This window comes from Rhodotorula toruloides, assembly GCF_000320785.1.
Source record: "Rhodotorula toruloides NP11 unplaced genomic scaffold Scaffold26, whole genome shotgun sequence".
In the NCBI taxonomy this organism is placed as follows: domain Eukaryota; kingdom Fungi; phylum Basidiomycota; class Microbotryomycetes; order Sporidiobolales; family Sporidiobolaceae; genus Rhodotorula; species Rhodotorula toruloides.
The window spans coordinates 39,473-63,620 of NW_015622986.1; the positions used below are offsets into that span (position 1 = coordinate 39,473).

A 24,148-nucleotide genomic window follows, 5' to 3' on the forward strand; every position below is an offset into this window, starting at 1 on the left:
TCGTCTGCCGACGATGCGGGAGCGGAGGGCGAAGGCACGTTAGTGGACTCACCTTCGGAGTCGCCTGCGCTTAGCGGTCGGACGACTCGCGAGAACAGCCTCGCAAGTGACGGCGTTCCAACCGCGAGCATTCCTTCCCTTCCCTCCTTGCCTTCTCTCCAACTCTCCAACAACCCGTACCGCATGTCTTGGGCGTTCGGTCGCGAGTCACCAAGCAACTCGCCGGAGAAGGGCAGGTCTGATCCGCCGACGAGCAGCAGGAGGAGTCCGTCGAGGGGCGAGCGGCCGACCTTGTCTATCACGACAACTCCGACCGACACGCCTGCGCCTGCGTCACCTGTAGACCAAGTGTCGCCGTCTCGTCCGCCTCTCGTCGGCGCGCACACGCTGCCTTTGCCAATCGCTCCACCGCTCGAGCAAGCCAAGTCCTCCGACTCCGGTTCCACATTGATGATCCGAGCACCCGCTCAGACGTCCGCCTCGCCTACTACGCCTACGCCGCCCGGATACGTTTTGTCTCGCGGCGGACTTAGCGCATCGACTCCGCCGAGCCTGCGTCGAAGCAACTCGTATGCCCCCCCCTCGACTTCGCGTGTCGCCTTCGCTGGCTCGACTGCGCCTCTCACGCCTTCGCCCCTCTCTTCTCCCGTGAAGGAACGCCTCAATCCGCTCTCCACCTCGTCTTCGCCCGGTGCCGAGGCGCCCCCGCCTCTCCCGTCTCCCGGCTCGACTACCGCCCCTCAGGCAAGCCCATCTCTCGCTCGCACTCTCATCAAGACTCGAGCGGCGAGGTCGCAGTCGGACGCTTCGGACCGCAGGTCTCCCTCGCTTTCGACGCCGCCTGCGTACGCTTTCAGCGGGCGCAACATGGTCGTCGGCGGACTCGGCATTCCTCCTGGAGGCGGATACTTCGCGCAGGCGCACCAAAAGGTCGGCGCATCTCGTCTGACAACGGCAGACAGCACGACGGGCGGGGCAAGCCTAGGCGGGAGGTCGAGCGTCTTTGGCTCGCTCGGCAGCTTCTTCGGCGGCGGCGCGGCAGCGAGCCAGAACATGAGCCGGAGCTCGAGCGCTGCGACGACTGGAACGACTGGCGGTGGCACGCCGGCGACATCGCCTGGGTTGTCGACAGCCGGCGAAGTCAGCGAGTTTGGCGCGCTGTTCGACCAGAAGCGCTCCTCGTCGCAGGCTCGGCCCAACAGCTCGCGCAGACGAGGCCTCAGCGTCGGTGCTGGCATCGGCAGCTTCTTCGGCGGCGGCGGATCAGCAGGGACTGGCAGCGTTTCCAGCCTTCACTCGATCGGCCCGTCCCCATCCTCAGCAACGACCTCGCCATCCAAGGTGCAGATGCGCGAGCGCTCTGGTAGCGCGTCAAGCGTCAACTCGTCGACTCTTGCGCCGCCCGATTACGGCGGCTCAGTCGGCGGCCGGATGCGCGCATTGACGGATCCGAATCGGCGCTTCAGCTTCTCGCTCGGAGGCGCACCAGGCGGATCCGCCAGCTTGGCACCGCCAGGTTCGAGCGGAGGTCGACCCGTCACGGCGGATGGCTCGACGAGTTCTGCAGGTCGCGGAAATCGGTCTCGCGGCAACAGCCTGAGCACGAATCTTCCGCCCGAGCCGAAGAAGGTGCGCAAGCCACCCAAGCCGAGGGACGGCGAATCGCCTGAAGAATACGTCAGGCGGCTGGTCGAGGGCGACAGCGCGAGTCGGCGGGCTTCACGGGTCGAAACAGCGGACGGCGATGCGCAGGAGGTGATGCTCGACTCGAATGGAAATTCGGACAGCGTGAGCGCTGAGAAGCACGAAGAAGAGGGCGATGAGGCGAATGGGCCATTGCCAAAGGGCGAGGTGACGAAGATTCTGTCGCTGAGGTGAGTTCGTGGGGTTTAGTGCCGTCGTACCGATGCTCACGCGTCTGCTCGTACAGCGCCGACCCCTTCTACGCCGCCGCCCTGCAAGCGTACCTCCGCTACTTTCCTTTCCAGCAGCTCGCCCTGGACATCGCCCTCCGCGTCTTCTTGTGCTCCGCTTCGCTGCCGTCCGAGACGCAGCAGATCGATCGCGTCATGGAGGCTTTCGCTCGCCGATACGTCGAGTGCAACCCCGGCCTGTTCGGACCGCCGCCGAAGAAGCGGGACGTTGGCGACGAAGGGCTTTCTGCGGAAGGGACGGAGGAAGGGCGGTTCGGGGCGCGCAAGGATGGCCAGCAGGAGAGCGACGTCCCCTACGTCCTCGCTTTCTCGATGGTCATGCTCAACACCGACCACTTCAACCCGAACGCGAAGAGCAAGATGTGGGTTCATCCGATTCTCTTCCTTCTCGGCCCTGAGCTGAATCGTCCACCTCCTGCAGGACAAAAGCCGACTACATCAAGAATACGCGCATCGACGGCGTTGCGCCGGAGATTCTCGAGGTAAGGCGAAAGAGCCAGCTTTCGATGCCTCGTCCTGATTCCCTCCTCGTCTGCAGTACCTGTACGACCAAATCACGCTCGCGCCCTTCATTTTTGTCGATGACGGGATGCCCGGAGCCGGCTTCCTCGGTCCGTCAACGTCGACTGCTTCACTCCTAGGCGGGAGCATCGGACCCAGCGGCAGCTCCGCCAGCGTTGCGAGCAGCGCAGCTGCCAACAGTGGTCTCTTCACCAACAATGCTTCGAAGGGCAAGGTCGACCCGTACCACCTGATTGCGACGAATCAGACGCGACGCTTCCGAGTCGACGTCGAAAGTCACATCCCGTCCAAAAGCCCTTTCTCCTTCAGCGGAACGACGTCCTTCTTCGTGAGGTTCTCCCGCTCGTCCGGTGTATCAGCTTACTCACGCAGCGCGTTTCGCAGGACACTACGTCGTTGCACTCGCTCTTTGCTCGTGCACCCGTGCTGCAGATTCAGAACCGTCCGCGGACCTCGCGCTCAAATAGTTCCACCTTTGCTTCGGCTGCTCCATACTCTCTGCCACTTCCTTCTCCGCCTGTCACGACCGTGCCGCTCCCGCCTTCGCCTGATCCCGCCCTCGCCGGCTCCCCCTTGACACCAACGGTCAGCAACGGCACCTTCATTGCGGACGCGCCGAAAAAGAAGGACAGGCCGCCAATCTCGTCCTTGAAAATCACCAAGGTCGGGCTGCTCAGTCGCAAGGAGGATCTGGCGGAGGGAGGGAAGAAGGCGGCGAGTCGCAAGTGGCGGGGCTGGAGCGTCGTGCTCACCGGCAGCCAGCTCCTCTTCTTCGTGCGTCCTGCTATGCCCGGGCTTGCCCCAAGCCATCGCTGACCCCGAGTGTCGAGCAGAAGGACCCGAACTTCGCAGCCGCGCTGCAGCAGTCGCTGCGTGCAGCCGCGCAAGACTCGACGCCGCGTCCGAACGACTCGTCCGTCCTCAGCTTCACCTATCCCGGCTCCTTCAAGCCTGATGCTGTCCTGTCGCTGGCGAACACGGCGGCGATTTACGATGCGGTTTGTCTCCCCTCCGTCTAGGCAGCCATCAAGCCGCTCACACTTCCTCCTCGCAGACCTATTCGAAGTACCGAAACGTCTTCCGGTTTGTCGCACCAGCTGGACGGCAGTACTTGTTTCAGGCGCACAATGAGGACGAGCTGAATTCCTGGTTGAGCGCGATCAACTTCTCCGCCGCCTTCAAGTCCGCCAACATCCGTATCCGCCCTCTCCAGCCCGCCTTTCCGTCTCCACTTCCTTCGTCGCCTCGCCCATCTCTTTCGCCGTTCCAGCCTCAGCCCGCCTTCGACTCCGCTCGCGCGCCGGCGTCCGAGGCGTCGTCTCGTCCAACAACGCCTCGAATGGTTCGCAGCGCTGCGCAAGACTCACTCGCGACTGCTCAGAGCCCGAATCTTCTGCACGACGGCTCGTCTACCACGCCCAGATCCAGTTCGGCCACTCCCAGCCGGTCTGATGACATCTCCAGGCCGTCCATCGAGGACCGAGACGACGAGACACCCTTGTCCATGCTCATGACGCCTCGTGCTGGCTCGTTGGGCACGAGCGCTAGCGGCATCGCGGGCGCGTCTCAGCCGATCACGGCGCGAGCCGATTTGCTTAGAGTGAGTCTTCGTGTGCTCTACCTCAGCTCTCGGAGAATGAAGCTGATTCGCCGTACGCTGCAGTCTCGAATCAACAACCTCGACGTCGAGATCAGGTCCGCCAAAGAGAGACTTCAAGCCGATCTTCGCCTCGCCAAGCACCTCGCCATCTTGACGCCCTTCCGCTCTGCAACTCGCGAGCGCGTCCTTATGGCGATCCCGCCTATCGAGAAGCGCGTTCGCCACACCCGCATGCAGTGCGTCACGCTTTATTGCCTTTGACTCGTGCAGACCGCTGACTTCCGCTTGCTTCCCTCGCCAGCCTCGCCAAGCTCATCTGCTACCGCGAAGTCCTCTCTCGCGACTTGCTCGTCGAGGATCGCGAAGCAGAGCGGCTGCTGCGGAAGCATTCGTTGCACCGGACGCACAGCCGTCGCACGTCTTCCGTCCCTCGACAGCGGAGCCCATCTCGTCAGCACTCGCGCCACTCGAGCGCCACCGGTCCAGCTCGCCCTTCACATCTCTCGCATTCGACTACATCTCCCCGACGGATGAAGGCGTCCCACACCGACAGCGAGCGAACCTCGTTCGAGTCGGCCGCGGAATCCCTGTCCGCTCTCGCGAACGGCACCGACCTGGACCAGCCCCTCTCCTTGACCGACGACGAGCTCGATCGCCTTCAGCTGCGCTCCCCGCCGCTCATGCAGCGGTCCAAGACGGAGACGGACTGGCAGAACGTTGTCCCGCTGGAACGGCTCTCGCTCGACCCGCCTGATCCGTCGGCGTCCAACAGGCTGCGCAGCAACTCGGAGCTCCTCAGCGAAGACGATTTCGAGTCCCGCCTTCGCGATTCCGAAGGGCGTGCGAGGGCGTCGTCGGCGAGCAGCAACGGGGGCGCCAGAAGCGCCGAGACGAGTCCCCCTCCGCCGACCATCCATGAGGGCGTCTTGTCGACCCTCCGCTAGCCCCTTCCTCGACAAAAGACACTACCCGGTGTCATCCCATTCTCTTCACGTCCAGATGGCCATGGTTTGCTTCTCATCCCTTTTACGCCTGCACAACGACTCTCTCGTTATCTGCTCCCTATGTCGTACTTGTATGCATCCTCAGGTCTCTGTAACCATTTGGCATCTTCGCAAGGAGCTTCCGGCGAGCAGGATCAGGACGCCTGCTCGACGCACCTCTTTCCCTTCGTCCGCTCACCGATGCCGACTCCACGCCGCCGGCAGGCTTCGACGCTCTCGGACTGGCCGCAGCTGAGCTTGCTTGCTGTCTACGCGGACGAGCCTGTCTTCGATGCTGGCGAGCGAGCAACCGCACTCAGCGACGAGGCCCTCGAAGCAGCCAAGGTCCTCTACTTCGCGACGCCGCTGGAGGCGCAGCCGTACGATGCTGCACGTCGGAATCGAGCGATGGGCACCATATTGGGCGTCTCCAGCTTTGCCAGGTGCGTGTCGTCTCGTCAAATCCTTCCCTCGACGTTCGCTGATGAAGTGGGGGAGTTTCGCTGCAGGACACTCTCGCCTGATGAAGCAGCGCGGATACGCTCGGTACGCTCGAACAAGCGTAGGATGCTCTGGGTTGAGGCAGAGCCGGGCTTCCACCTTCATGCCGTGCGTTTCGACCTTCCCCTCTTCTCGTCTCCGTTCCATTCAGTTCTGACACTGTCCTCGCCGCACAGACAATACGATGCCCTCGATCAACTCGCCACCCACGCAGAGCATCGACAGGAACCGACGCAAGCGAAGGTTCGAAGGAGGACTCGCCCGCAAGCCTTGCAGAAGACGAGGTCCTGCTGGCGTCGCTTCGTCAGGCGTACTCCGAGTTCCGGCTGCGCTTTGGGACAATACAAGGCGCTCTCGAGGCGGAAGGGAAAGAAGCGGCCATGGGAAAGCTGCGGAAGTTCTGGGACGTATGGACGCGGGATTGGGAGACGTCGATGCTGGAGTCTCAGGTCGAGCGACTGCTGCAAGGTACGCAAGAGCACCTTCACATTGAACCATGCATCACTACTGACACGGAGGGGTCGCCCAGCTGTCCCGAAAAGTGCCATCCTTTCGATAGAGGCTGCCGCCCAACTTGGCCCGCTTCTCGCGCAATTCGCCGCCAGCAACTCCTCTGCTCTACCTATTTTGCTGCACGGCGACACCGTCCTTTCCATCCCTCGTCTGCCGCCCCCTTCAGCCGATCAGCCCCCACCAGCACCAGGTCGTCCACCTCCACCGCCGCTTTCGCAGGACGACCTCCTCTCTCTCGTCCGCTACCTGGATCGCCTCCTCCCGCCAAAGCGGACCCTGATGGTCGTCTCCGATGCCAAAGACGCCTCGTCAGCCTCATCAGCCGGCGAAGACTCCGCAGGAAGCGGGAGATGGTCCAGCCTTACCGCTGGCATGAACTCCTTCCTCGCGCCACGCCCTTTCTCGCTCGCCATGCCTGCATTGCCTGGCATGGCGTCTTCCACCGAATCTGAGAAGGTGTCAAGCAAGCCGGCCACACTACGAGCGGGCTTCGCCGCCTTGCGAAGAACGGAGCAGCAGGAGGTTGCAAAGCGGCAGCAGGAGACCGGCACGTCTGCGAACGATGCTCACTCGCTCGGGAACGGAACGTCCACCGCCTCGCTTAAAGCGCCAAATGCGAAGGGAAGCAGGTGGAGCCTGCGGAACGTCAGCTGGGGCGCGCTAGGGTTCGGGTCCAGCGAAACTGATTCCGTCGACGAGTTGTCGGCACCCACTGAGCCAAGCACGTCGAAATCGTCAGTCAATGCGGGTCAGAAGTCTCCAGCCGGTCGGGACTCGGGAAACGATCAAGCAGCTGCGGCCACCTCGCCTCTCGCGACGGATCCTCCTGCCTCGTCCACCGACGACGCTCTGAAGCCATCCACACCTGCGGTTGAGCTTGCGCCATCGGTAGATGCGAGCGAGCTTGCAGACGCCATCGGTCGTACGCCCACGGAAGAGGATCAGCCAGTCGTCGTCGCCGAGTTGGCCGTGCCGGGACTGGAGGTAAGGAGCCAAGTGTCCGAGCAAGAACCGGAAGATCCCGACTCAGAGGAGGGGGAGCGTCCCTCGGCGGTCAGGCTGTTCTGCGGCGAGGGGGACTATCGGGATACGCTCTTTGAGGCTCGTCTCTACGAGGTGCGTCAACCTACTCTCTTGTTTCTACACACTTGCTGAACAATCCACGTCTAGCGCGGCGCACTACGCCTTGCGCTGGCCATCTTGCCGGCGACCGACAATGCCGCTCTCGCCTGGCTCGACGGACGCGCCGAGCGCTTGCTCGAAGCGGTGGAGTCGCTGCTCGAGATTGTTGTCCCACCAAAACCGTGCGTCGAGACCGTTTCTACCTGTGGCGCCGGCGGACTCATCTGTTGTTGTCCTGCAGGCGCTACCCGCACCGGCACCTCGTCAAGCACGACCTCCTCGTCAACAGCGTCTCGCAGACTGGTTCTACAGCTACAGCCTCAGCTGACGCAGATGCGGAGCTCGCCCTGGTCGACAGCTATGTCGCCATGCACGCGTGCGCGACCTTTTTCCGCACGACTGTGAAACGTCCCGCTGATCCCAGCTCTCGCAGCCACCCTCGCGCCCTCGAATCCGTCACACGCCTCTCTTCTAGCCGCTGGTCCCTTCACCGACGTTTCTCTGTCCCTCTCGCCCCAAACGCCGAAACCGGACCTTCCGCTGTCGACACGACCGACATCTTCGCCATCCTGCCGAGCAAGGCCGCGAACGGTAAGGACTTGTCACTCATCGACGCGGCAGACGAGCTGCGGCGCATCGAGCGGGCGTACTTGCGTAAGGCGTAGACGTCGTCTGCGTGTGAACAACCGTATTTCGTCCCGCAGACGGCCTCGCTGGCGCCCTCTTCTTCTCCAACTCACTTTGCTAGGCTCCTTGACTATCTCTTAGGTCTCTCGAAGGCGCGCGCCGCCTTCTCGCGTCCAGTTCGCGACCGTCAACCAGGCAACGCAGACGCATCGATGCTTCCGGCTTAACCGGGACGGCGCGCATGAGCAACCAGTGCAGCGCCTCCTCCATGACTTACTTTCCTCGTCTTTGGCACCGCCCGCCCGGCTTGGTCGCGTGACAGGCTAAGTTACGACTCCGTCAGAATCCGCGGACTCGGGCGAACAGGCCTCCATGCTTCTCCCTTCTCCTTGCCCTTCCCTCTGCCAGCACGATCGCGACATTATGGCTGCACCGCCGAGCTACGCTGCCGCTGACTTGGAGCAGCACTTCGCCAACACAGTCTTCCCGGCGAACTTTTCCCACGACCTCCAACTTCGTGTGACTGGAACAAGTCTGCTTGTCCGTGAGTGCTACTCTCCTTCCCGCCTAGCTGGCTTACTGACTTTTTCCTTCCTTCCAGTGCAAGACCTAGTCGGAAGCAGGCATATCGAGGTGGCCAAGTCGCTCGTCTACCGCATCTACGCTTTCCTCGATGGCGCCCGAAGCTCCGGGATTCTTGACCCTTACAAGAGTTGGTTGATTGATGTGATCCAAACAAGTACCGGTGCATTCAGGCTCGTCTCGTTCTGGGTGATCCGCGTCCTCTGCTGACCCCGTGCGTTAATAGAAGGACACTGGACGCAGCGCTGCGCTGTCTGGATCCGATACACGACTACGGAGCAGATCCCCCACTATCCCTCGCCGAACAGTCTCCTGGGCACGTCGCGTGTAGGTGTTCCTCGTCCGCGAGGCATACTGCGCGTCCCGAGCAGTTTCTACGTTGCTGCATGGCCAGGCGCAGGCCGTGAGTCGCTCAGAATCTCTCTCCCTTCCTTTAATAAGGTCAGCGCGGGAGTTGACCCCTCCCTCGCCGCACTACAGGCGTCGCGCACGTCGCCTTTCTGAACGGACAAAGTCACACCATGGCTGATCCGCGTCACTGGGGCGATATTGCGTACCAGGGCCTCTTCAAGCACCTCTCGGAAGGCCCAAATGGATCGCAAAGGTGGGCGTTGTATGGCCAGAAGGGAACAGCCTTTGAGGCGAAGACAGACCCAACCCGTCTCTTTGAGGAGGGCACAGAGTCGCTGAGCTGCTTCTTCGAGGAACACCCATTTTTCGTGCAGGGGAGGCGCTAGTACGGCCGGAGCGGGATGCATGTGCGGCAAGGGGCAAGGAGGGAGACAGTAGCCCGCCATCTTCCGTTTTCTTCATAGTGCTCCAGCATTCCGTGACATTTCAGACGCGACTATCCATTCCTTGACCGTTCTGCTTCCCTGTCGAGCGGAAGAAAGACGAAGTCTTGGGCAAGTCTGTATGTCGTTGGACGTTGTCCATCACGTACTGCTCGCTTTGGAGGCTTCGAGGAATCGAGCTTGCCTCAGTTTCGCTGTTCTTCACAGGTTGCTCCGGACGGGACGGCAAGGCTGATACGCGCACACGCCTGAAAGTGAAGGAAGGAGCAAGAGAACAGCGCTGACAAGGAAGTCATGAGCGAAATACAGGAGCGTGCGATGCTCTTGAAGGCCGGACTGTAGTTAGACGCGCTGATTGCACAACAACATGAGAAGAGCTGAGAGACGCGGACGACAAGACTGTTGCTTAGCCCTCGCGTCAGCCCATCCAGACGACCTTCCCCTCGTCCCACTTCTGCAGGCCGATCTGGCGCTTGTGGTACACCTTGCGGACCTCGCGATATTGCTTGAGGAAGCTCTCGTCGTCGCCTTCGCCGGAGAGGAACGCCGAGACGAGCGAGTCGGAGAGGTGTTCTTGGACAGTTGTCGCAGCTCGGTAGCGGGACAGCTGCGCGGGTTGAGAGAAGCGCTGCAGGCGGACAGGTCGGATCAGCAATGCCACAGACCACGCTGTAAAACCACAAGCGCACCTTGTACGCCTCCCGCTGCGCATCGTCGAGGTACGCCCATCGCTGCTTCAGCTCGTTCGCCTCGTTGAACAGCCGCGCCGTGTATTCACGTAGCCGCTTAAGGTCCGGCTTCATCGCCTCGCTTCTCTCTGCACGGAGGCGTTTCAGAGCTTCAGCTTCGAGTGAGGAAGGGAGGACAGGACCGCGCACGCACCTGCCAAGTCGACGTTCTCGCGCATCTTCTGCTCGATCGCCTGGTGGTACGCTAGTGCTTGCGACATCGTGTTGAAGTAGGCGTCAAAGTAGGCGGGGTCTTCGAGCAGGGTCTGCAAGTCCTCCTTCCTGTCGTCGGCCGTCACCAGGTCAGCTCGCATGGCCAGGGTTCGCCGGCGCGCAAGACGTTGTCGCACGGTAACTGAGCCACTTCTGGGAAGTCTCGAGCCAGCGCATCGCTTATCGCGGGCTCTGTTCGTGCTGTAGTCGACATAACTGATGAAGACGGGGGTGTGTGGGGAGAAGAGCGAGGAGCGCGTCGTAGGGACTGGCGAGTGGATTGCCCGCTTCGTCTGGCTGTATGACACCCTCGCAAGCAGTCTCAGCAGGCCTGCGGGCGCTGTCAAGTGCGAGTGAGCGAGGTTGACGAGGGAGAGGGAAGAAGTCCCCGCTTGGTCAGCGACCACACGCTCGTACTCGCTGGAACCAACGCTGAGCCCGTGCTAGCTCGCCATGAGTGCCTTTGCAGTCCACCTCGACCGCCTGCTGGTCCAGCTGCGCGACCTGCCCTCCTCCTCGCCTCCCCACCTCACACACCTCACAATCCGCCTCGAGCGCGCGTACGCCGACCTGCGGGCCGTGGGAACTCCAGCACCGGCAGAACTGTTCGTCAGGCTCAGGGGCAGGTTGCAGGAGCTGGGCGAAGGGCTAAAGGAGGCGCAGACTGCGGGTCGCGAAGCGGGAGGGCCTGTCTCCTGGGGACAATTCGAGGCCGACACGCGCCAAGTCGAACTCGAGGTTGCTGAACTGCTCGAAAGAAGCGCGGGAGCGGCTGCGACGGGGGGACGACACTCGAGGACGCCCTCCGCCGACCTCCCACGGCGAATTCCTACGCCATCTCAGCCTTCACCGCCCACGCCTACACATCCAGTGACTTCAGCGAATGCTTCTGTGGGAGCTTCGCCTGCGACGAACACGCCTGAACTACCCTCAGCCCACCCGCCCCTGCCCCTGTCATCTCCGTCAGATCTCTTGACGGCCTGCTCCACCTACCACATCTGCACGGAGGGGTCCGGCCTCCTCCCTGGGCAACAGTCGTTAGGCTCGGTGTCTCGCAAGATCTTGGCCTCGCCATCGTACAATTCGGAGCGTCGCGACCCTCTCCGAAGCCGCGTCGCAGAGCACCTCAAGCGCGCCTACTTCGAGCCGTTCGAAGCAGCACTCTCCTCGACTGCCTCGACAGTGGCAGAGAAGTTGAAAGCGTGGGACGAATTGTGGCAGGACGTGAAGGACGCGGTCTTGCCGCTCGCGGATTCGTACCTGTCCATAAAGGAGGGCGAGGAGTCGGCCAAACGGTTCAAAGCAGAGGCGCAGGCGCCGCTCAATCTGGTCAACCAGACTGGTTTCGATGCAGTCGCGGCTTTGGCAAGGCTTGAGACCGTCGTCGACGTGCTCAAGCGCAACAGCGGAGCCGCCCGGAGCGAGACGATTTCGGCGATCTTTGACGACATCGTCTTCGCCAAGAGCTCGTCTGAGCCGTCTCGCTCCCTTGTCGACCTTGTACGACGGGTTCTCGACTTCGTCGAAGATCTCGAGGACGAGTTGCGGGCGGCGCATGCCCGGATGCTCAGGGACAAGTCGTTTCTCAGCGATGCCGACTTGGAAAAGATGGTGCTGGATAGTTTGCGGCTGACTGCGCACACGGAGGAGAGGCAAATCATCTTGTTGGTATTCGGCGGACCGGCAGGCGTCGTCGACAAGACGCGGGCATGGCTCTTGCAGGAAATGGGGTCCGAGTTGCCCTCAGGACAGCCGCCAGTCCTCTCGAAAGACTTGGTCGCAAAGTCGCTTGTCGAGATGTTCTTTAAGGACCAGACAGTCGACTTTACCGACGAACAGAATCGTCCTCCGCCCATCTTCTATATTGCGTCATTCGCCCTCATCTACCTCCAGAACCAGTTCCAGGTTCTCGTCGTCGTCGCGTGTCTCGCCACGCTCGTTGGTACCGCTCCTCCCCCTTCCCGCACGTCCTCGACCCCACCGGCCAACCTCACAGCCTTCATCGAGCGCATCTGGACGATCCTTCAAGCGGAAATCGGCCCCAGTGCTTCTCCGATAGACCCTATGACCGGCATGCCATCCGCTCAGGACGACGACACTCTTCCCTCAGCAATTCGGATCGCCAACTTCGCCGACGAGGTCATCTCGCACCGCCGCACCATGCTCGTCGCGTCGGGCGCGACCCTCTCGAGCGAGGAAGAGGCAAGGTTGCGGGCTAGCGTCGAGCGGGTCTTGCGGTATGAGGACCCGGTGTACAAGCTCCTCAAGAGCCGTCTCAAGGCGTCGGTCGAGGCAGCGCTCGTCGATTTCGTCACGCAAGTCCCGAGTAGTGAGGCGAGCGCGCCCGGACCGTCGTCGGCGCCGACCGACTTGCGAACAGCTTACTCGAAGACTCCTGCTTCGCTTTATGCCGCTATACGCGCAATCATGCCGGGCAGCCCGCCCGGTCCGCCGCCTCGAACGCGAACGCTACACCTCCAGCCTGCGAAGGGCTTCGAGAAACCGGCTTTCTTGCGGGAGAAGGTGGAGGAGATCGTGCGGACGCGGTTGGTCACGAACGTTTGGGAGTGGATGGAGGAGAGCTGGAGCGACGTGATGGGCTGAAGGGCGTAGCTGTCTTCCTTGCAAGAGACGCTCGATCTCTCAATTCGCTCGCGAGGACGCGGAGAGAAGACGGCGATGACAACAGCGAGAGAAGCTACACAAGCGGAGACGACGAGAACTAAAGCGATTCCTTCCTACATCCCCCTTCGCAGACCCAAACAAGCGAGACGCGAGAGAGCTTGACCGCTCCCTCAAGCCTGCGACGACTTCTGCTGCGACGCCTGGCCCGTCTGCGAGGCGGCAGGCTCCTTGACCTGCTCAGCCTGCGACTGCGACTGGCCCTGCGAGGCCGAGGGCGTGGCGCCAGCCTCGATGGTCGACTGGGCGGCCTTGCCTTCGACGGCGCTGGTCGCGGGAGTCCTCTCCTCCCACTCTTGCTTGTTGGCGTCGCGCTTCATGTGAAGGTTGAGGCTCTCTGCGTGGCGAGGTCAGCATCGACGGGAGTGAGAGAGAGAGGACGAAGCAGACGCACCGCTGTCGAGGTACTCGACGCCGCGCTTGATCTTGTCCTCGCCGGGAACGAACTCGACGAAGACGTCGTGCTTGACGTCGAAAGGCTTGCCGTTGGCATCGATGCCCTCGGTGCGGAAGTGGGCGGTAAGCGACTCTTCGCCGTGGCGCTGCTCACCCATCTTGAAGGTCTGCGGCGGGACGACATGAGCTGGTGGTGCGCGGCAGGGGAGAGGAAGAGATCGCACCTTCGGCTCGGTGAGGAGCTTCTCGCGGATCGTCTTGAAGTAGTTGACCGTCTCGTGAGGGTCGAACACTCCTTCGAGCGGGAGCGGCGCGAAGTACGGGCGGTAGAACGCCGGGAAGACTTCCCACCTGCGTGCCCAGGTTCAGCTGCGTCGGAGGGGAAGCGCGGTGGAAGCGACGCACATCATGCCCGGCGCGAGCATCCTGTCAATCTCGGCGAACTGGCGGCGGTAGACGTGGTCCTGCGGGCGTGGAGGAGGTGAGCAAGGGCGACGAGGAACACTCGAGAAGCGACGGTGACTCACCCAGAGAGTTGGGAGGACGCGGCTGCGGGATTCCTGGAGGGCCATGGTGTAGTTCCGGGTGTTGTGTCTGTAGGAGAAGCATTTGATGGTCAGTCCGAGGCGTTGCTGCACGAGACGGCGAAGAGGGAGACTGACTTGCGGTGGTCGAGGCTGGCAAGGCGGGACAAGCGTGGCAGTCAGTCGCGAGCCTATCACGCACTCTGGTTGTCGTTGTCGAGCGGTAGCTACACGCACCGAGTGGATTTGCGAGGTGCGAGTGAGTGGTCGAGGAGAGAGAGAGAGGGTCGACGAACGCTGGCGAAGGCAGTCCCGCGGTCTCGTGACCAGCAAAGTCGTGGAAGCGCACAACCTCGTGGACTCTGCATTCGAGCAAGCCACGCAGACAACGCAGCGTACGAAAGCCAGCTCGAGCATCTCAGAAAATCCCGGGTCAAGCGAGCAAGGAGGAGAAGAAGGTCGGTCAAATCAGCGTGGAGAGAGCTGAGACTACTCTGCACAGATAAGTAGGGTTCTTTTGAGCAGCTCTACGTCTGCTAAGCCCCCTCGCAGCGGTGTCGCCGTCGTAGCGGGAGAGAGGCCAACCCACCTCGAAGCTCTCTCGCTTTCCATCGACCGCTCACGACAGAGGTGCCGCCAGAAGGTGACCAGGTCGCTCAGGACGCCTCTCTGAGCTCATCTGGACCCAGCACGCCTGCTCGCACGCCCACACACGCTCTCGGCGACCCTGGCAACGCGCCATCACCCAGTCAGCATGGACGCCGAGGCATCGACCTCTGTCGCCGCGCTGCAGGCTTCAGACGCAGACATGACGATTGACTACGGCGGTGGCGAGCAGCCCATGGCCGCAGGAGGAGGTGGGGACGCCGAGATGAACGATGAGGGGACCACGGTTGACGAGGCAGAGATGCGCGACGACGAGGCGCACCACGAGGCGGACGCGACGTTCATGACGGCTTACGAGGGTGACCCTGAAGTCCTTGCAGACGACGACGAGACGCTCCCGACCTCGTCTGCGCCCGTCACGTCCTTCGCCTCCACTTCCGCACCCTTCGAAGCCTTTTCCGCCGCGCCCGTCTTTTCTCCTACACCAGTAATCGCGTCAGAACCCTTGACGACGCACATCGAACTCGACAACCCGAGCGAGACGCTTTTCCAGCCGCCCTCGGCGTCCACTGCCCCCGAAGTCCCCATCCCGATTCCTTCAGAGACGATCTTGACTCCCGCTCCCCTCGCTTCTGCGCCCATCGAGACAGACGTTGCTATCGTCGAGACGGCAGCGCCCGTGCTCGCGCCGTCAGTCGGAGACAGCGGATCCGCCGCACGCGACCTAGAACCGACCGAGGCGACCGGTACGTCGACCGACGTCGGGGCCATCGAGGCGACCTCTGCGGGCGCGCAGCTTGACGTCGTCGAGTTGTCGGAGACGACGCATGTCGACGAAACCTCGCCGTCTGCCGAAATTGGCGGTGCGACGATCGCGGAGCCGAAGACGTCAATGCCAGAGTCCGGCGTCAATCTTGCGGAAGTCGAGACGGGTGCGAACGGCATTGACGGAGGCTCAAACGAGCACTCACTCCGACCGCTCGTCGACAAAGACCCGCTTCTCTCAATCGAGGTCCCGACTCTCCCGTCGACTTCAGCTTTGCGCGATGTGCCCGTCGTCTACCTCACGCACGACTCGACGACCTGGACGCTCTTCCACCCTTCTCGTGATATCGGCTCGACAAGCGAAGATGCCGGAACCGAGACGGAAGAAGGAGAGGAAGACTTGCCGCTCTTGTTCGGCGATGCGGCGCGACACGAGCTGTACTACAAGCCGCTCGAGACGCTCTTCCGCGTCGTGAGGGAGGAGATTGAGGAGTTGCGCGACCAAGGCGACGAGCTCGTCGTCGAGTTTGACGAAATCGGTATCTCGCTTAGCGAGGTGCGTGCCCATCTTCCTTCTTCCCGCTTCCTCCGTACTGACGTGTATCGTCATTCGCAGGACAACATCTACTCTCGCCAAGTGACCCTCTTCGACTTCGACCGCATCCACACAGGCTGCCAAATCCCGGGCCGCCTTCACGCGCGCATCTACGCCCAACCGTGCTTCGCGACAGGCTTTAACGCCCTCGCTGAGCACATCGCGCGGATCGCGAGTGGTGCGAGTGAGGAGGGCGAGGGAGAGGAGGAGCTGGAGGAGGGGGAGGAGAGCGTGACGCTTGTTGCGGAGGAGGGGAGCGAGGGCGAGTTTCGTGAGGAGGGAGAGGAGGAGGAGGAAGGTGTCGCGGACGATCATGACGGTCCTGACTCGGAGTTGCCGCAAGTCGGAGAGGACGAAGGCGAAAAGGCGGTCGAGACGCAAGGAGGACAGGGTGAGGGCGAAGGAGGCGATGACGACTTTGACCTCGACCAGGCGCTTGCACAACTCGATGGCGACGACGTCGTTGCTGTCGTCGAGGTTGCGCAAGAGGATCTTCTGTTGGAGCAGCAGCAGCAAGGAGGAGAAGCCGAGGCGCGAGAAGAGGGTGAGGAGCAGGAACCATCGGCGGAGGCGGAAGCGAACGAGGAACGAGCAGAGGAGCAGGTTGAGGAGGTTGTCGAGGTAGCGGAGGGCGAAGAGGCCGGGGCAGATGCGCGAGAGGAGGAAAGGACGCTCGAAGTTGGTGAGGAGGGGGAAGTTCCCGAGACGGAGGATGTGGTCGCCGGGTCTGGCGAACCGGCTTCGACCGAAATGCCGGCTGAATCGACCGTCGACACCGTCGAGGCGACTCAGACGGATGCCGGATCCGCTAAGTCGCACCCTGCCAACGAGGGTGCAGAGTCGACGATCGTTGCCGAGACTCTCGACAACATCGCGCCTACCGAGACGAACGGCACGCACGACGACGAATCGACGCCGACTGCCGACGCTCCTGCTGCGGGTGAGCCCGCCGAGACTGCTTCCGAAGATGCTGTCAACAACGCTACTGTCGAATCTGTCGGGGCCAACGGTACTCTCTCGGCTGGTGCGTGGCTTCCTCTCTCACACCCCCGGTTACACGAGCTGATGAATCGTTCACGAACAGCTGCCGAGGAGACTGAAGAACCGACTGAGCAGACCGATGTCGTGATTGACTACGACGAGGCTTTCGACGCTTCCGCCGCTCCCGCTACGGCGGGCGAGAACGGCGTCGAAGTTACAAGCGAAATTGCTACGGTGACGAGCGAGGAAATGCCGGCGCCGACGAGCCCGAAACGGAGCCGGAAGTTCGAGCATGAGGAAGGGCTGGAGGGGGCGGATGACCAGGCGTCGAATGGTGCCTTCCGGTCCCCTCTACACATTCGATGACATGTGCTGACGATACTGTCTCTTCCGCAGAAGCCAAACGGCCGCGTCTTGCCGAGTCCGTCGCCGTCTCTTCAGCCTGATCCATTGCGGCCTGGCGTCGACCGTCGCTCGCCGTTCCCTCTTTCCACCTCCGGCTCAACCTCTCGACCGCACCATAACGCTCGCTCGTACCTCGTCGATACCGCCATCGCGATACCCGCCTTCATCAGCATCCGCGCACCTTCGCATTCTTCGCGCTCGGGCATCTGTCCTGCCTACTTGTTCCGTCCTTTCGCCGTCGTCGGTCGTCGTCGTGGTCCTTGTTGTTTTCCATCTTTCGTCTCACTTCCGTCTTCGTCGGGTTCCTCAAGCATGCGTTCCGGCCGCCGCGTCTCGCCTTATCCGCTAACCCGCCCGTCTCCCCAAAACTCGTCCTGCGGGCCGCAGACCCTTCATGCATTCGTCCTGCCTTTCCGCCTCCGCCACATGTTCCAACAAAAGGTATATCGCTGCCGGTGATTGCTAACGTTCTTTGCGCGCAGCCTGGGTCGGAGGAGGGGATGAGGGTTCGGCGGTCTACGATAGCCTCTGCAGCCTTCCACGGCAGCAATGTACACGAGTTTCCTCACTTCAGTGTCGTTCATCCGCGAGAGAAAGCCTACTCGTTTCAGAGCGCAAAGGAGCTAAGTTATGGGTCATCAGTGGACAGACGAATACGGACAGCCAGGGATAAAGACAGAACAAGCGAGGGGTATCTAGGTAACAAGTCAGAAAGTCCTGCTCACGCAGCGACCTGGTCGCACTCCTCCTCGGCGAGGACGACCGCCTCGACGAGCGCACCTCGCCCGTCGCCTCCTTCGAGCCGCTCATTGACGGTCTGCGCGAGAGCGAGCGCGTTGATGTCCGTGCCGAAGCGCGCCCTGACACTCGCGCTGATGCCCTTGGCCCAGTCCTCCGGCGCCTTTGCCTCGAGGACCTCGGCAGCCGTCAAGGGAACGACCACGTCGAACGCCTGCCGAGACTGGGCGCAGAAGACGTCAATGTCGATCTCCAGAACTGCGTCGTCCTGCGAGCCGTTGTGCGAGACGAGGCGGAACGAGGTTGGGTAGCGGAGCGAGGCGAGGGTAACTTCGTAGCGAATGTGGCGGATAATGCATGCGCGCGAGGCGATGTAGCGCAACAGGGCCTGTCACACGAGAGTTAGCTTTGCTAAGGCAGGCATAGCGGCAGCGAGCTCACCCTCGCATCTTTCGGTTCGCGCCCGTCCGCCAGGACTCGCTGCACCTCGTCATTCACCTTGCTGAGCAAGAAAGCCGTGACCTGGGCGCCGAGTGCCGACTGAGCCTTGCGAGGCAGTTGGAGCGGCTCGAAGATCGCGGCGACGACGTCGAGAGTGCCGGGAATGAGCTCAAAGCCAACGAGGAACTCGTCGCAATGGCGCAGGGCGAGGTGCTGCGTGCTGAACTGCTCGAGACGCCATCCTTGGAGGTGCTGCAGCGCCTCGGATTCGGCTTGCAGGCGGACGAGGTCCGTCTTGGTGCGCTTGTCGCGCCGCCGTTCCTCAAGGTCGGCGATCTCGGCCTGCAATCGCTGCTCCTCGGTCGAGTACTTCTCGAATGTCTCGCGATAGCTGCGGAGGTGCTGCTCAATGCGGTCGAGTTCAGGTCGTCGACCGGGGATGCCCTTGTCGGGGTTGCCGTTGAGCTGCTCCCTATCGTGCGGCGAAGGTCAAGTCAGCAACCTGTCCTCTGCTCCGCCTGAGATTGCCTGACTCACTCCTGCTCCTCCGAATCGGCGAGCATGTTCTCGCGCATCTCGACGTCCTCGGGCGACATCGACGAGAGCTCAGCGTCGAGCGAGCGCTCGGCCGTCAAGTCTGCGAGGAGAGCGGCGTGGCGCGCCTCGAGCGAGGGGATGACGCCCTCAAACTGCGTCTGGACCTCGGCGAGGACGGCGCGGTCCTGTCGAAGGTTTACTCGTCAGCAGAAGCTGTGGTCAAGGAGGACGAGGTGACTAACCTGCTGGATGAACTGCAGGTTCTGCGCCATGATGTCGACGACCTGGTCGTAGTTCTGGATGCGGCGGGTCTTCCATTCGAGCTTGTTCGAGAGGAGGTAGTTGAGCTTGATCTGGCCGAACTGGGTCTGCGAGCGTGAAGGTCGTTAGCAAAGGTCGTCAGCAGAAGAGGCATGCAGCGGCCGCGCACTTTCATGATTGCCTTGGCCTCGTCAGTCGCGTTCGCCCAGTCCTTGAAGACCTGCGGCACGACGCCGGAACGAAGACGCTGCTCCGAGTCTTCGAGCATCTGGCGCGCCTGGTTGATCCCCTCGAGGAGGCCCCCTTGCTCCTGCAGCCGTATGTTAGATCAGCCCCGATCAAGCGCAAGAGGGAGGACGAGACGCACCGACTTGTAGAGCTGGTGGAACAGGCTCTTGACCGCCGCAGCGACCGTCATATCCGCAAACGTTGGTTCGACCGCCTTTGCTCCACCCATCTGCTTCGTCTCGTCGTCCTCGTCCTCCTCGCCTGCCCGCGCCGTCGCAGCCATACTCTTCCTCCGCTTGGCAGCCGTCGATTCCGAGTTGACCACCTCGAAGAACTCGTCATCGGCGAAGTGGGTGCCGGTAGCGACGAGGAAGGCGTCGAGTGAGTCGGGCAGACGGGCGGCGGCCTCTTCGGCTGTCGCAGCGGAGGAAGAGAACGAAGCGTCGTACGAACTGCCGGTCAAGTTCAGGTCGTCGTCTCCGCCTGCTCCTTCCGCCGCACGGAGCTCGTCGACTCGCGCGTTGGAAGCTGCTTGCGCCGGCTGCGACAGGAGCGCACGGAGGGAGAGACTTCCGCCTGGCGAGCGACCGGCCGACATGGGCGGCGCAAGCGTGCGAGGCTGGAAGACTGCGCGACCTGGCGTGTTCGGCTGCTGCTGCTGCTTGACGGGCGAGGCGGACCTCGAGCGAGAGCGAGACCGCGAACGGCCTGTGATGCCTGGCGATTGAGGCGGGATCGACTTGGCGGCGAGCGACGAGAGAGGAGGGTGAGCCGACTTGGCGGGCGAGACGGAGCGGCGCGCATGAGGCTGAGGAGCAGGCGAGGCGGTTGCGCTGATGATTCGACGAGGCGAGCGACTTGGCGGACCGGGACTGACGCTCAACATCCGCCGCTCGCGCATGCTCTGCCGGAAAGGCGACTTCGTTGGCGTCGTCGACCGGATTGCGGCATCGCCGAGCGGGACCGACAGAGCGCGCCCCGGCGACTTGGGAGGGGATCGGTGGCGGAAGGGAGACTTGGGCGGCGAGGCGGGCGGAGCGGAAGTGGCGCGCGTGATGGACGCAAAGGGCGAAGGCGAGCGTGCGATCGAGGGACGAGGGGCGAAAAGCGTCTTGCGCGGGGGAGGAGCGGCGACGGTCGAAGCGGACGCAGGCGGTTGAGGCGGGAGGATCGATCCGTAGGCCGTCGCTTCGACCATCGCGGTCGTCGCGTCCTCCTCGTCTTGCATGTCCGCACTTTCATCCTGCATCTCGTCGTCCTCGTCGCGCTCGCTCGCCGCTCCAATGTCGGTCGCGAAGGTCATGTCCATCGTGCGGTCGCCCGAAGTGAGCTGCATCGAGACTTCCGCCTCCGAGTCGCCGCTCTCCGAGCTCGAGTCGTCGTCGTCCTCCTGGTCGTCTTGTCCATCGGCGCCGGCCTGTCCGAGGATCCCCCCAACTGCAATAGTCATCTCCATCGCGCCCGTCTCATCTTCCTTCCCCTCCCCATCCTCCTGCTCCATACTGCTCTCCCCCTCCCCCTCTTCCTCTCCATCCTCCTCCACAAACGCAACTCCTTCAACTCGGCTAGGCCGGGGTTTCCCACCCCTCGCGAATCCCAACTGCCGCATCACGTCCTCATCGTCCTCGTCTTCCCTCCTCGCGACTTCCGAAAACCTCGGCTTCGGGTGTCCGGGAGTAGGCGCACTCGTACCAAACAACTGGAGCTGGGCGCTCGCAGCGGTCGTAGCACCGGTGGGAGGCTCCTCGACGTCCTCGTCCTCTCCTTCCTCGAGCACCGAAACGGGAATTTGCGTGCCCGCAAAGTGGCGCGCGAAAGCGAGTGTGGGCTCGTCTCCGGCGATTTCCATCGACGGCTCGGACTCTTCGTAGCCTTCGTCGACGAGTTCTTCTCCCTCGTCTGAGACAGAGGCAGAGGGGGAGGAGGGGGTTTGTTGGACGGCGAGAGCGGCGGCGAGTGCGGCTTCGCGTGCTGCGGCGAGTGCTTGAGCGTCGGCTGTAGGCTTGTCGGGCGTGTAGGTCCTGCCACATCCCTACTCGTCAGTTCCCCTTGCGAAGGTCAGGAAAGGCAGGCGAACGCACCTGACAGCCGCACTAGGCGCAAAGCTGACCCTCCGCGTGTGACTGACACTGTACCTCCTCCCGTCCGTGTCGTAAGCCGCCGTCGTCTCGAACCGCGTCATGTCCATGTCGAGACTGCCGTTCGGGTCTTCCTCGTCCTCGTCCGAGGAGGCATCGCTGTTATCGTACGACTCTGCCGGCGCAGGAGGCTTAAGCGACGATCTCCTTCCCTTCCTCGACACCCCGCCGGCGGAGAAAGCAGACAGCGCCGAAAGGTCCGTCGTTTGCGCGTGCGCTTCAGACCAGGCTGTGACGCGTGCGGCGTTCGTCGTAGGCGCGGGAGGGGGGAAGGAGATGGTGTGGTTTCCTTGGTGCGAGTCGGACGAGTGTAGAGAGGGACGTTGTTTGAGGATTGAGCGGCGGGGTTGCTGTAAACACGCGCTTGTGGACCGTTAGCTCGCTTCGCAGGCCTCGAGGGAGAGTGTGGACGCACGGCCTTTCGTCGCTCGATCTTTCCCGGACTCAACTCGAGTCCAGCAGCGAGCGTCAGCCCCGTCTCGCCCTTGCCGTCCCTCAACCTCTTCCTGGCCTCTTCGAGGGCGTCTCCACCCAGACTCTGCGCGCGCTTCTTCCGCTTCCCTGCGTCTCCAACACTAGCTCCACTGGTAGCGGGGTTCTCCTTTGACTCGGAGGAGAGGGAGAGCGAGGAAGGCGTGTTGTTGAGCGAGGGGAGGTGGGCGATTGAGGCGCGCGATTTGGCGGGCTTGAATTGTGGGCGCGCGGGCAGAGCTGCGCCGTCAGAAGCCATCGTGGGGCCTGTGCAGCTGAGCAGTCAAGCAGTCGAGCGAGAGAGAGCGGGTTGGTCGAGGTCAAGGTGAGCGCACACGAGGAGGAGAGCGAGGACACGGTCACGTGACGCTCAACTCGCCTCGTCCGACGCCGTAGCTGGCTTGCAGGGATCGCAAGGCTCTTCTCGTGCACGACAAGCTCACAGCGCACCATCCCGTGCCGTTACGAGCGAGCGAGGGTACGGTGTCGCTGCAGGTCGCCGTCTCTCGCTCCACACGCCCTCCTGCGCCCGTTCAAAGGCTGGACAGTGACGAGAGAGTGCCAGAGTACAGTTACAGCACTCTACTAGTGTGCCGTACGGTGTGAGAGCGAGGGAAGCCAATCAATCCGCTTCCCTTCGCCTCGCTCGCCTCCCCTCTGCTCTCGCTGCCCCAGTCTGCCAGCTGTTTGAGGATGAGCGGACGATTCAGCACTCTCCGCAACGGGTTCAAGGCGGCCGCCTTCTCCCGCCAGGCCCACTCGCACGCCCAGCAGGCCCAGGTGAGCTCCTCCCATGCCACCGCGTCCTTCCGACCACCATCGCTCGCCCAACACGCCCACCAAGAGCCGTGCCGGGTGCACCAGTACCATCTAGGATATCGGACTGACCACTTGCACACCCACGCTCGCCGCCGCGCACTCTGAAACCGCCGACTCGCCATCTCGACCCCGTTCCATCACTCGCACCCTCTTCACCCCCGTCCACCTCCGCAGTCGGCCTTTGCGCGCGCCTCGCAGTCCTCGCGCACCGCCCTCGCCTTCTCGCTCGTCTCGGGCGGGACGCTCGCGTGGTACTCGGCTCTGTACGGCAACCCTCTGTTCGGAGAGGTCAAGGCCGAGAGCGCCGCAGACCATGGCTTGCACGCTCCGGCTTACCCGTGGGCGCACAAGGGCATGTTTGAGACGTTTGACCACTCGGCGTGAGTTTGCGTTCCTTCGAGATTCTGTGATGGGAGGTTGCGCTGGGCGAATGAGGAGGCGCTCGTTTCGCGGGAGCGATGGGCGGTTCTCGCGTGCGAAAGGGTGCATGCCGAGCGTGGAGCGGTTCTCTGGAGGATACAATGCCGCGCAGCTACTGACCCAACGCCCTCGATCCTCCCGCCCCCTCCTTCCCCTCCTCGTGCCCTCGCCTTCCCCACCTGCTCGCCTCGCCACACCCCAGCATCCGCCGCGGCTACCAAGTCTACCGCGAAGTGTGCTCGACCTGCCACTCTCTCGACCGCGTCGCGTGGCGCAACCTCGTCGGCGTCTCGCACACCGTCACCGAGGCCAAGACGATGGCCGAGGAGGTCGAGTACGAGGACGGCCCCGACGACCAGGGCCAGATGTTCCAGCGCCCTGGAAAGCTCTCGGACTACTTCCCCCGCCCGTACGACAACGACGAGGCGGCCCGTTCGGGTAACGCCGGTGCACTCCCGCCTGACCTGTCGCTCATCACCAAGGCTCGCCACGGCGGTGCGGTGAGTCCGCATTCGCTTCTGTGACGCGCTCTGCTAGAGGGCGCGAACTGATAACCGCGCACGCTGTCGACTCACAGGACTACGTCTACGCGCTCCTGACCGGCTACGTCGACCCCCCTCCCGGCGTCGAGATCCGCGAGGGCCTCAACTACAACCCCTACTTCCCTGGCGGTGCGATCGGCATGGCCCGAGTCCTGTACGACGGACTCGTCGAGTACGAGGACGGCACGCCGGCGACGACGAGCCAGATGGCCAAGGACGTCGTCACGTTCCTCGCGTGGGCGTCCGAGCCCGAGCTCGACCAGCGCAAGAAGATGGGCATGCAGGCGACGATCATCCTTTCCGGATTGTTGGCGCTCTCGATCTGGACGAAGAAGTTCAAGTGGGCCGGCATCAAGAGCCGGAAACTCGTCTGTGCGTAGCGCGTGCTTCTCCTCGCGCTCTCTGAGCTTGTACTGACCCTCGCTTGCGTGCAGACAACCCTCCTGCCAAGTAAACCTCTCGCAGGACTTGTCGTCGAGG

At 62.8% G+C, this 24,148-nt stretch overlaps 9 protein-coding genes across 9 annotated transcripts in view; 6 read left to right on the forward strand and 3 right to left on the reverse strand.

Annotated features, from left to right (window-relative positions):
* RHTO_04144 (ARF guanyl-nucleotide exchange factor) overlaps positions 1-5,000 on the forward strand; it is a gene marked incomplete at both ends in the record, with an annotated part of 6,434 nt that extends 1,434 nt beyond the window's left edge. Inside the window, 9 exons of the mRNA XM_016417812.1 lie at positions 75-1,874; positions 1,931-2,296; positions 2,356-2,416; positions 2,473-2,784; positions 2,841-3,230; positions 3,290-3,454; positions 3,511-4,056; positions 4,120-4,292; positions 4,358-5,000. Of these exons, the coding sequence (XP_016270728.1) occupies positions 75-1,874; positions 1,931-2,296; positions 2,356-2,416; positions 2,473-2,784; positions 2,841-3,230; positions 3,290-3,454; positions 3,511-4,056; positions 4,120-4,292; positions 4,358-5,000 (4,456 nt within the window). The remainder of the gene's footprint in view (positions 1-74; positions 1,875-1,930; positions 2,297-2,355; positions 2,417-2,472; positions 2,785-2,840; positions 3,231-3,289; positions 3,455-3,510; positions 4,057-4,119; positions 4,293-4,357) is intronic.
* A 240-nt stretch (positions 5,001-5,240) lies between these two features.
* On the forward strand, positions 5,241-7,840 carry RHTO_04145 (uncharacterized protein; the record flags this gene model as incomplete). Its single annotated transcript, XM_016417813.1, has 7 exons — positions 5,241-5,482; positions 5,549-5,648; positions 5,717-6,008; positions 6,070-7,169; positions 7,224-7,357; positions 7,417-7,551; positions 7,609-7,840. 7 exons carry the CDS (start codon positions 5,241-5,243, stop codon positions 7,838-7,840), a joined length of 2,235 nt encoding a protein of 744 aa, XP_016270729.1.
* A 385-nt stretch (positions 7,841-8,225) lies between these two features.
* On the forward strand, positions 8,226-9,121 carry RHTO_04146 (uncharacterized protein; the record flags this gene model as incomplete). Its single annotated transcript, XM_016417814.1, has 4 exons — positions 8,226-8,346; positions 8,404-8,547; positions 8,611-8,787; positions 8,865-9,121. The coding sequence occupies 4 exons, from the start codon at positions 8,226-8,228 to the stop codon at positions 9,119-9,121; spliced, it is 699 nt and encodes a 232-aa protein (XP_016270730.1).
* Positions 9,122-9,596: 475 nt separating this feature from the next.
* On the reverse strand, positions 9,597-10,333 carry RHTO_04147 (Modifier of rudimentary, Modr domain protein; the record flags this gene model as incomplete). The annotated part of the gene is made up of 4 exons (XM_016417815.1): positions 9,597-9,806; positions 9,868-9,995; positions 10,061-10,188; positions 10,257-10,333. The coding sequence occupies 4 exons, from the start codon at positions 10,331-10,333 to the stop codon at positions 9,597-9,599; spliced, it is 543 nt and encodes a 180-aa protein (XP_016270731.1).
* A 239-nt stretch (positions 10,334-10,572) lies between these two features.
* On the forward strand, positions 10,573-12,723 carry RHTO_04148 (T-complex 11 family protein; the record flags this gene model as incomplete). Its single annotated transcript, XM_016417816.1, has 1 exon — positions 10,573-12,723. One exon carries the CDS (start codon positions 10,573-10,575, stop codon positions 12,721-12,723), a length of 2,151 nt encoding a protein of 716 aa, XP_016270732.1.
* A 191-nt stretch (positions 12,724-12,914) lies between these two features.
* Positions 12,915-14,089, reverse strand: RHTO_04149 (uncharacterized protein; the record flags this gene model as incomplete). Its single annotated transcript, XM_016417817.1, has 7 exons — positions 12,915-13,138; positions 13,196-13,364; positions 13,422-13,548; positions 13,603-13,661; positions 13,725-13,791; positions 13,860-13,874; positions 13,959-14,089. The coding sequence occupies 7 exons, from the start codon at positions 14,087-14,089 to the stop codon at positions 12,915-12,917; spliced, it is 792 nt and encodes a 263-aa protein (XP_016270733.1).
* A 386-nt stretch (positions 14,090-14,475) lies between these two features.
* On the forward strand, positions 14,476-17,114 carry RHTO_04150 (uncharacterized protein; the record flags this gene model as incomplete). Its single annotated transcript, XM_016417818.1, has 4 exons — positions 14,476-15,648; positions 15,709-16,711; positions 16,772-17,002; positions 17,065-17,114. The coding sequence occupies 4 exons, from the start codon at positions 14,476-14,478 to the stop codon at positions 17,112-17,114; spliced, it is 2,457 nt and encodes an 818-aa protein (XP_016270734.1).
* A 680-nt stretch (positions 17,115-17,794) lies between these two features.
* On the reverse strand, positions 17,795-22,146 carry RHTO_04151 (chromosome segregation protein; the record flags this gene model as incomplete). Its single annotated transcript, XM_016417819.1, has 8 exons — positions 17,795-18,199; positions 18,253-18,724; positions 18,790-18,974; positions 19,032-19,157; positions 19,220-19,360; positions 19,418-21,299; positions 21,360-21,766; positions 21,832-22,146. 8 exons carry the CDS (start codon positions 22,144-22,146, stop codon positions 17,795-17,797), a joined length of 3,933 nt encoding a protein of 1,310 aa, XP_016270735.1.
* A 434-nt stretch (positions 22,147-22,580) lies between these two features.
* On the forward strand, positions 22,581-24,122 carry RHTO_04152 (cytochrome c1; the record flags this gene model as incomplete). Its single annotated transcript, XM_016417820.1, has 5 exons — positions 22,581-22,667; positions 22,881-23,086; positions 23,329-23,626; positions 23,704-24,040; positions 24,103-24,122. 5 exons carry the CDS (start codon positions 22,581-22,583, stop codon positions 24,120-24,122), a joined length of 948 nt encoding a protein of 315 aa, XP_016270736.1.
* Positions 24,123-24,148: the final 26 nt, after the last annotated feature.